The 11,380-nt window shown below is 39.6% G+C and overlaps 1 protein-coding gene across 1 annotated transcript; it reads left to right on the top strand.

Annotated features, from left to right (window-relative positions):
* The first annotated feature begins 4,979 nt into the window (after window positions 1-4,979).
* Window positions 4,980-5,294, top strand: LOC133332332 (rRNA 2'-O-methyltransferase fibrillarin-like). Its single transcript, XM_061540734.1, has 2 exons — window positions 4,980-5,034; window positions 5,104-5,294. The coding sequence occupies exons 1-2, from the start codon at window positions 4,980-4,982 to the stop codon at window positions 5,292-5,294; spliced, it is 246 nt and encodes an 81-aa protein (XP_061396718.1).
* The last annotated feature ends 6,086 nt before the right edge of the window (window positions 5,295-11,380 follow it).

Below are 11,380 nucleotides of genomic sequence, written 5' to 3'. Positions count from 1 at the left end.
CGGTTGCAAAATGTGTCCAAGTACCCTGAAACTTGAGCCAATTTGGATAATTTTTGGTAGGGAGATTTGCTATTCAATGAGAACCCAAAATACCAAATTATGACCGATTCGGTCGAAAAACTCTCCAAAATAACGAAATTTGGCTGGTTCTTTTGTGTGGGGGCTATATAAAATATTGAACCGATATTGATCATTTTTGGAAGGTTACGGTTGAAAAACGTAAAGCAAATCCTTACAATATCAACATTCGGAAGGTTCCGTTATATGGTAGCTACCCTAAAAAATAAACCATTATTGATAATTTTTAGTAAGACGATTGGCTACCTAATGAGAACCTTAAATATGAAATTGAAGCCAATTCGGCTGAAGAAACGCGTACAAAATCTCATAAAATCCGAAATTCGGCATGTACCCTTATATGGGGGTCATCCTGAAAATGGGGGCGAATTTCAATAATTTTTGGTAGTGAGATATGCTACTCAATGAGATGCCTAAGTACCAAATTCCAGCCAATTCGATTGAAATACATGCTCAAGCCCCCCAAAATATCGAAATTAGGGAGATTCTCGTATAGGGGGCTACCATAAAAAGTAGGCCAATATGGATAATTTCTGGTGGACAGATTTGCTACCCAGTGAGAATCCAAAATATCAAATTACAGTCCAATCGGTTGAAAAACGTAACCCAAATCCCCAAAATATCGTAAATCGGCAGGTTCCGTTATATGAAGGCTATACATAAAAGTAGACCAATATTGATAATTTTTGGTAGGACGATTTGAAACCCAATAAGGACATTAAATGTGAAATTGAAGCCAATTCGTTTGAAAAAACGAGACCAAAACCCACCAAACCCCGAAATTCGGAAGATTCCGTTATATGTTAGCTACCCTAAAAGGGGACTAATTTTGATAATTTTAGGTATGGAGATTTGCTATCCAATGAGAACCTAAAATACCAATTTAGAGGCAATTCGGTTGAAAAACGTACTCAAGCTCCCCAAAATACTGAAATTAGGGAGGTTCCGTTTTAAAGGGGAATACCCTACTATTATGTATAATTTTTGGTAGGAGGATTTTCTATCGCATCCTAGCCCAAATTCCCAAATTACAGCCAAATCGGTTGAAAAACGTCTCCATTGCGTTGTATGGGAACTACCCTGAAACTTGAGCCAATTTTAATAATTTTTGGTGGGGAGCTTTGCTACCCAATGATAATCCAAAATACCAAGTCCTATCCAAATCGGTATAAAAACATGCTAGAGCTCCCCAAAATATCGAAATTAGAGAGGTTCTGTTATATGAGGGCCAACCTAAATAGGAGGCCAATATGGATAATTTTTGGTAGACAGATTTGTTTTTCGCGTGCTAAGCAATATTCCGAAATTACAGCCAAATCGGTTGAAAAACGTGTCCAAATTCGGAAAATACCGAAGATCGGAAAGTTGCGTTGTATGTTAGCTACCCAGAAACTTGTGCCAATTTTGATCATTTTTGGTAGGGAGATTTGCTACCCAATAAGAACCCAAAATATCAAATTAGAGGTGATTCGTTTGACCAAAGTTTACAAAATAGCCAAATTAGGGAGATACCCTTATATAGGTGTCACCCTAAGAAGTGCACTAATATTTATAATTTTTGGTAGGAAGATTTTCCAGTCCAAGCTAGGCAAAATTCTAAAATTGCAACCTGACCAAAGTTTCCAAAATAGCCAAAATAGGGAGATACCGTTATATAGGGGCCAAGAAGAGCACTAATATTTATAATTTTTGGTAGGAAGATTTACCAGTCCAAGCTAGGCAAAATTCTCTAATTGCTGCCAATTCGGTCTTAATTTCGAAAATATCGAAATTCGAAAGGATCCGTTATATGGGAGGTGCCCGGTAACTTGAGCCAATTTCGATAATTTTTGGTAGGAAGATTTGCTACCCAATGAGAACCCTAAATACTAAATTCCGGCCAATTCGGTTGAAAAACTGCACCCAAAATCCCCAGAATATTGAAATTCGGGAGGCCAACATCGATCATTTTTGATAGGACGATTTGCTACCCAATGGGATCCTTAATATGAAATTGAAGCAAATTCGTTTGAAGAAACGTGACCAAAATCCGAAATTCGGCATGTACCTTTATATGAGGGCTATCCTATAAAGTGGACCAATTTTGATAATTTTTGGTAAGGAGTTTTTCTACCCTATGATTATCCAAAATAAAAACCAGTAAGGAAAGTAGTAAAGTCTGACGGGGCCGACTATATGACACCCTTCACCACTATGGGTATATTAAACAGGGCTATTAACATGAAATTTGATGAAATAAAATATGTGATATTTATCTAAATGTGAATCGACCTAGATCTATCCATAAATTATGTAAATCGACTTCAAACAAATATAAAGAGGTCATCCGTTGGGCTATGTCTGTGCTTCTAGAAAACGCAACTACGCAATTTTGTACGTTGTGCAAAATTTGATGTCAATATGACATCAATCGGGCGAAAATATATATGGAAGCTCTATCCAAATATTAAGCGATTTCAAACAAACTTGTCACAGGTTAGGTTATACTAATCTCAGAACGTTTTGTTCCTATTGGTTCCTTGGTGCGTCAATTACTTAAAATCAATCTATAATAAAAGGGAGCTATATCTAAATCTAGACCGATTTTCTCGAAACAAGGCAGACATCACTCTAGGCTCAATTCAGTACGTTATGCCAAATTTCATGCAAATCGAAAGATATATAGTGACTTTGGTGCACCATTTACATGAAATCGGACGAAACTATATGTGGGAGCTATATAGAAATCTGGACCGATGTTCTCGAAACCTTGCAGACATCACTCTAGGCTCAATTCAGTAGGTTATGCCAAATTTCGTGCAAATCGAAAGATATATAGGGACTTTGGTGCACATGAAATCGGACGAAATTATATATTGGAGCTATATCTAAATCTGGACCGATTTTCTCGAAACTTGGCAGGCATCATTCTAGGCTCAATTAAGTACGTTATGACAAATTTCGTGCAAATCGAAGGATATATAGGGACTTTGGTGCACCATTTACATGAAATCGGACGAAACTATATATGGGAGCTATATCTAAATCTGGACCGATTTTCTCGAAACTTGGCAGACATCATTCTAGGCTCAATTCAGTACGTTATGCCAAATTTCGTGCAAATCGAAAGATATATAGGGACTTTGGTACACCATTTACATGAAATCGGACGAAACTATATACGGGAGCTATATCTAAATCTGGGCCGACTTTCTCGAAATTTGGCAGACATCACTCTTGGCTTTATTCAGTACGTTATGCCAAATTTCGTGCAAATCGAAAGATATATAGGGACTTTGGGGCACCATTTACATGAAATCGGACAAAACTATATATGGGAGCTATATTTAAATCTGGACCGATTTTCACGAAACTCGGCAGACATCATTCTAGGCCTAAATGATTAGACTGTACCAAATTTCGTGCAAATCGAAAGATATATAGGGGCCGTTTACATTCAATCGGTTAAATATATATATGGGAGCTATATCTAAATCTGAACCGATTTTTCCCAATTTCAATAGGGTTCTTCCTTGGGCCGAATAAGTGACCTATGCCAAATTTTATCCAATTCGGATCATAAATGCGACCTGTACTTTGTTTACAATTTAACATGGACAGACAGACAGACGGACAGACGGACGGACATGCATAAATCCACTTAAAAAGTGATTCTATGCATATTCTCAAAAGGAACTGTCTATCTCGTTTCCTTTTGCCTGTTACAAACATATGCACAAAGACATAATACCCTGTACCACAGTGTGGTGAAGGGTATATAAAATTACAACCAATTTGGTTGACAAATGTGCCCAAAAAAACCCCTATATAACGAAAATTGCCCCAAAACTTCCTAAAAATACTGACATTTTGGGAGGTATAAAAATCCACTCACACGTGAACGTATTGCCACGTGACGAGCTATCAGCTATTGTGAGCCTATTGGAAACCTATAGCAGTATAACTTGCAGTGATAACAGATGTCAAAAAGTGGGACTTCAGCACAAAAAAATACGTCAATAAGTCTGAAAGTGTTATACACTCATAAAAAATGTTAGTAAAAAACATAATAATAAAAAAGTAAATGGCTCAAATTCTGCTGAAAAAAAACCTTTGATAAAAAATTCTAATGACCTTTTAAAAAATTATTCCATAAAAATTCAAAAATTTAAAAAAAATCTAGTGACAATTTAAAAAATTATTCCATAAAAATTCACACCATAACCTCGAATGGACCCTGGAGAAATTTAAAAATATTCATCACCTCCACCACTAAATTTCAATTTATTTACTAGGCTTGATTTCTCTGAAATATATCACAATTAGAATAGGGTTGGGTATTCAATTCCCTTTACTAGGATATCCCTTATGCTATAATCAACTAATATTTTTCTTTGAGTGTATTGTGTCTGGGAATAATTTTTTGGGGATTTGATGGTATAGGGTATTCGATAGCATATTCTAAGATATTTTATTATTACTTCTTTTTTTACATACACCAACATCAACTAACATTTTTCTTTGGGTGTATTGTCCCTGGGTCCTTATTTTTACTGATTCCATGGCATAAGCTATACCAAAATATATTTTATGCTATTTTTGTATTATTTCCTATCAACCACCAAATATCAACTAAAATTTTTCCTTGAGTGTATGATGCATTTTAATGTAAACTAAAGGTTTTTCCCTAATCGCCTGAAAAAAAATCACACAAAGTAAAACAATAATAACAAATTCTACTGAATAGCTGAGAACATCCCCAAAGCAATCCATTTGCAATTGACACTTGAAAATTGAAATAGCAAAAACAATAACAATAAGAAAAATAAAAACAAAAACAAATAACAACAATAAAGATAGGAAACTATAAAAACCACATTCCCCAAACAATTAGCTAAACAATTGCCGGCATACCGTTCACCATGAAATATTGGTTAATTTTTAGTTTAATCTGTGGCCTATTGGCTCTCAATGGAGGTAATAAAAAATATTGCATTTTTTTAATTTGAAAAAAAATAATAAAAAAATATTTTTTTTTATTTTTAGCATCACCCCTACCAGGAGGTGGCGGCGGAGGCGGTGGTGGAGGTGGTGGCCGTGGCTGTAACTGTGAACCCGGAGGTGGTGGAGGAGGCGGCGGCGGAGGAGGGGGTGGTGCTGGTAATGGCCCCGGAGGTGCTGGAGGAGCTGGTGGACCTGATTGTGTTCGACCCTCATGGTTGCCACCATGCCCATAAATTCAAAAAATAAAAACCAATGTTAAGATAGTTTTGTAAATAAATTAATTAAGAAAAATTAGAAAAAAAGGTTTAGAAATTTTTCAAAAAATATTTTTTGAAATTATCACAAGGCGTAGATTTATTGAAAAAATATTTTTTGTCAAGATGCCAAGGCGTGGATTTATTAAAAATTATTTTTATACCCTACACAACTATGTTGTCAGGGTATTATAGCTTTGTGCAGCCACAAAAGTTTGTAACGCCGCGAAATATTGGTCCTAGACCCGCCTTTAAGTATACCGATCGTCATATCTCGACTAGCTGAGTCGATCTACACATGTGTGTCCATCCATCCGTCTGTCCATTATAATTTGTAAACACGATACAGGCCACAGTTATGGACCAATCTTCACGAAATTTTGCCTGTAGGATGGGTTCTGTCCAATGAAGACCCTTATTGTTTTTGGTAAAGATCGGTTAATATTTAGGAGATGAACTGGACCAAATACTTAATTTTTGTCGGTTTTTCTGGTCGCTCTAGTGGCCGCAATTATGGTCCAAACATACTTGAAATGAAATAAACCAAATACTTAATTTTTATCGGTTTTTTTTTTTGGTCGCTCTATGGTCCAAACATCGCGAAATTTTACATGGAGAAGAGAGTCGAGCCAATGAAAAAGCATGCTTGTTTTGATTAAGATCGGTAAATATTTAGCGGGCCAAATGGAACCTGACTTTTGTGTGAAAAATTACAAAATTTGTATTCTATGGCGTATATTTTTGCCCCCGCAGGAAATAGACCCGATAAGTTTATAATATATCCAAGAGGAGAGGATAACCTTTGAATGAATACCGATTATATTGTCGTATGTACTCGGATGTGGGAGTTACACTTAAATATTTACAGGTGCTTACGTATTCAGATATTATTTAGTAAAGCATTAACACACTGCAGGGCGGAAATATAGAGCTGATTGCTTTGATATGTTCCATGACGATTCAAGTATGATCAAGGACATATAATTTTCGGTAATGATCAGATAGTAATATTGGGATGAAATGAACCGACAACTTATTTTTTGTGTTTTTTTTTCGATTCGATCTATAGCCCACAATAATAAGCCGAACATCACAACGCAACCCACGGTGAAGGGATTCTGGACAAGTAATTAGAAGGGTTGTACTGAATATTAGTAATATTCGGAAAATGTGTCAGTGTAAGGAAGAGGTGCTGTTGACCTCTAATCGGGCAAGAGGGTGCAAATATCACGAAATACTGTCCAGGCACGGAATAAAAATCCGCAGAAAATTTCGTGGTAGTTATATAGGGTATCGTATGGTCGGCCCCGTCCGATTATACTGCTCCTCTCACTGGTTTATTGTTATATTTATCCAATTGTGTTGTGTTTCATATGACCATATGCAGGGTGCAGGTATTTCGTTCCAACTTTTTCACGCAAATCCGTTCAACATTTTAACTTTATCTTTGCTCATAAAATATCAAATTTATTCCTCAATATGTTCCGTAAAATTTTATAAAAATCATTTACATTTCGAAAATTTGTTCTCACTTCATTTGCGAACATTTTCCGCTCAGTTATGAATTTTCTAAATATTTTCATAACAGTGTCGCTACTTGGTGCCGGTTTAGCTGCCGCTGCTGGTCAGGGAATATTTAGTAATATTTTGGGAAATATTGGTTCCATGTTGGATGGCTTAACATCGACTCTAACCCGGCCGCTGCTAACCACTGCTGGGCAATTAAGTACTTCGAAATTAATCAAGGGTATAGTGTCAACAACAACAACTGTTATGACAGAGGTAAGATATTCAATAGGGGGTGTTCGTGTGTATATGTGGGAAATTGATAAATGTGTATGTGTGTGTCGTTTTAGATCCCTGTGGTAAGCTCCACTTCGGAGGATGGATTAAGTGAAGATCCAACTTTGGCGGATGGCCAAACTTCAACGCCGCCGACGATCACAGCTGATTCAATTACCCCCGAATCTATAATAAATAATGGGCCAGTAACACCTAACCCCCAAGGGTAAAAATATGTGGGAATTCGGAAAAAATTGAAAAAAATACAAAAAACAAGATTTAAAAAAATATTTTTTTAATACCTAAAATGGTTGGATTTAATAAAATTTTTTCCGAAGTAGCCCCCAAGGCGTGGATTTATTAAAAAAATATTTTTTGTCAAGTATCTTGAGAAGTTTAATATGAGTACCTGCATATTGGCCTAGCTCACAGTGGCTGAGCCACAGTATCTTGAAGTGTTTTGTGCGAGTACCTGCCCATAGGCCTACCTCGCAGTGGCTGAGCCACAGGCGGATATGCGCCCACCAGCGCACCAGCACCGAAGTACTGTACCAATCGGAGAGCATGCAGAAGGCATACTTTCACCCTTGGTGAGGAGCGAAAACACAACCCCCGCGAAGCTCCCCAGGGGGCCACACCAACTGTCAGGCTGGATCAACAGATCCAGGGACACCTGACACCCGCGGTACGGAAAACATCCGCGCAGGCTCGAGACCGAAGCCTCTCCCAGTTTGACGCAAGTCCGGGCTGGTATCCCAAAACAAAAATACGACAGCATTCAAAAACCGCAGGCGTCAAGGAAAAACCTTGCCCCAACAAGGTCGAACAAATACACATAACACAAACAATTAACATGCTGTCCACACAGACTGTAAGCCGAAGCGAAAGTCCGGCCGGTCCACTACGAACGTTGCGTCACGAATAAATTCATACGTCACCCTCCCTTTGTCACTGTTCGTCCACCTTGTCCTCCACCTATCAACAACACAATCCCGAAGGATAGTGCTGTACCGCCTACTCTCCCCATCCACCAACTCAGAAGGCCTGAGCCAATCATCCTCATCCAACTGCAAATCACGCTTAAGCTTATACATGTTAGCCAAGCCAAGCAGCTTCTGCAACGCCTCTGTTGAAACTGTGCGACACACTGGCAAGCACGCTAACATGACGGCCCGCTGACACGAAAGGAGCTTCTTCTGCCCAAAGACATATGGGGCAGTTCTGTACCATATAGGTACACCATAAGTTGCGCAGGCAACAAAACGTCCACCATATATTATACGCCTATTCAATCCCCAATCGGTCCGCAAAACACACCTGATGGTCCCAAAGACGTTGTCAGCTTCTCTTTCAACCGATCGATCCATCATGAGATTCCATATACATGGACCACAAATGAAAACCTGTTGGCAACCACGCTGCACATCCCTCCAGACCGAACCACTGGCTCCCACGACACAAGCTTTCCTATCCCGGAAATAACTCGCCCAAAGAGCAATCTCCCCACACCCGGCCTCTGACAACCTTGTGAGCACGTTATCCCATAAAAGGAAGTCAAATGCGCTATTTGAAATTCACAAATATGCCAAGGACATATTTAGAATTTGACCCGCTCAGGTTATGTAGCACATGCCGCCACGCGCCCGCGAAGAATGTTCCCAACAAAAGCCCTATGCTCTCCCCCCACCCCGAAGTGGTTGTCGCAGAGCTGCTATGCAACCCCTGTAGGTCAACCTGTCTCTTAGACCCACCACGCCGGTACACACGTTATACTATACCCCATGGATCATCTCCATTGTCCCGTACAAATCTCCTCCAATTGTCTTCTTTACCTCTAGACAGCTCACGGGCCCACCATTTGACCTTACTCGGTTTCGCCTTACGTCATTGACGCTGCTCATCAACAAGCTAATCTTGTCATCTATGGTCCGTGCCCTTAAGTCCACTAGTGCCAAAGCCAATTCCCTGACACGATACGCATAATGCTCCCAGTTCACATCTCGTTCCTTCCAACCCCTGAAACGCTCAGTTCCCAATGTACGTCCCCTCGAAGTGGCCAAAAACTCAATGAGATTGTGGTCACTCACACCCCAGTCTTCGCAAATACTCAAACTAAAATGGTAAGCTGCCGTCACGTCTATGTCACTTACCCCGGAGGGACCATTAAAGGTATACTGCATAATGCTCCCAGTTCACATCTCGTTCCTTCCAATCTCTGAAACGCTCAGTTCCCAACGTACGTCCCCTCGGATTGGCCAAAAACTCAATGAGGTTGTGGTCACTCACACCACGGTCTTCGCAAATACTCAAACTAAAATGTAAAGCTGCCGTCACGTCTATGTCACTCACCCCGGTGGGACCATCAAAGGTATACCGCATAATGCTCCCAGTTCACATCTCGTTCCTTCCAACCCCTGAAACGCTCAGTTCCCAACGTACGTCCCCTCGGAGTGGCCAAAAACTCAATGAGGCTGTGGTCACTCACACCCCAGTCTTCGCAAATACTCAAACTAAAATGGTAAGCTGCCGTCACGTCTATATCACTCCCCCGGAGGGACCATCAAAGGTATACCGATCCGAGGGCTCATTTAAGATCTCGACGCCCCCCGCTAACACCCATTCACTAAGCGCTTCTCCTCGGATGCGTTTCCGATGATCAGATGTTGACCTGGTCATGTTGGAGAACCACAGCGACAAGATTGCGTTCGCGTCTAGCCCTAGGATTAGCGGACAGCTACTCTCGAGGAGTAGTACCGTATTCATATACCTTAAATATGGCTCCAAAGTTGAGCTGAATTGGCAGTAGATGCTAGCCAGCTACATCTTCCCTCCCGTCCATTTAACGGACACACACACCCTCAGGTGGCTACCGTACAGTCGACGTCACTGTCAACAACTATTGTAGCAGAGCCACATACCTCGTCCGGGATCATTTAAGATCTCGACACACCTCGCGCTTCTCCTCGGATGCGTTTCCGATGACCAGATGTTGACCTGGAGAACCACAGCGAGGAGGAGGAGGTCGCGTTTGCGTCTAGCCCTAGGATTAGCGGACAACTATTCTCGAGGAGTAGTACCGTATTCATATACCTTAAATATGGCTCCAAAGGTGAGCTGAATTGGCAGTAGATGCTAGCCAGCAACATCTTTCCTCCCGTTCATTTAACGGACACACACACCCCCTCAGGATGGCTACTTCTAACAGTACAGTCGACGTCACTGTCAACAACTATTATAGCAGAACCACATCCCTCGTCCGTAGAGGCCCGCATCCCTCCACGGCAAGTAGCCAAGGCGTGGATTTATAAAAAAATATTTTTTTGTCAAGTGTTTTTTGTTAAAAAATAGGGGACATTTTTTCTATAGAAATCTCACCTATGGTTGCTAACCAGAAATATTCGGACCAATTTAGTTATTTGGGAGAAGCCTTCTTGATGCCCAATGTCACAGACTTTTAACCTACAAATTATTGCCAATTAGTACCCCGGTCCATGTGTCCTTCTGCCGCTATTTTGTTGTTGCTGTATTTATCATAGTCTTGCTAATCGAAACAGAAAGCCAGCCAACCATCCGTATCAAGTCACCAGATAATAGGTGTGATTTAAACCTCTACTCTAAATTGTTTAATTTTTTCGCGTGCAGTGCTAATTGAACCACACAAAAAGTATGAAGTCAAAATTGTTTAAACGAATGCAACTCTAATTGATTGAGGCCAAAGATCTCTCAGTTTGAACATAGAAGTGGTTGGTTACAAATTTTCGTTGTTTTTAATTATTAACAAAATGTAGAACACGAACAAATTATAGGCTTACAAAAAGGTAACCACAATGGGAAGTCAAAAGGTTGTGGATTTTTAAAAAAATATTTTTTTTCTGAAATCATTCAACCCTACAGTCGTTACTGTAAACAATTACAATACAAAAAACAAAATAATTAATTCCACTACCCACAATTGTCACAGTGGAGAAAAGTGCAATTAATTATTTCTCTCTCATTAATTATGCATGCAGAGTGATAATAAACAACTAGTCGTTCTATAAAAAAATTATAATCTAAAACTAATCTTAGAAAATTGCCACCAAGTTAATTGCCAATACATGTGCGGTATGTGGTCGGAGTTGTATGGCGGTATTTATGGTAATAAAAATCCATTAACTAGTATTTGTTGTGTGTGTGCTGACTTCTCTCACGTGTCACGTTGCCATTCACATTTGCTGCGAAGCCAACAACTTGAAATGGTAAATGTTGCAGCTCAAGTTTAACATACAACGTCCATAGATAAT

The sequence above is a fragment of the Musca vetustissima genome, unplaced genomic scaffold (assembly GCF_032173495.1).
Source record: "Musca vetustissima isolate MV318-11 ecotype Yass unplaced genomic scaffold, APGP_CSIRO_Mvet_v1 utg17268, whole genome shotgun sequence".
Lineage (NCBI taxonomy): Eukaryota > Metazoa > Arthropoda > Insecta > Diptera > Muscidae > Musca > Musca vetustissima.
The sequence above is the reverse complement of the archived record's forward strand: the minus strand, read 5'-3'. Positions and strand labels throughout refer to the sequence as shown.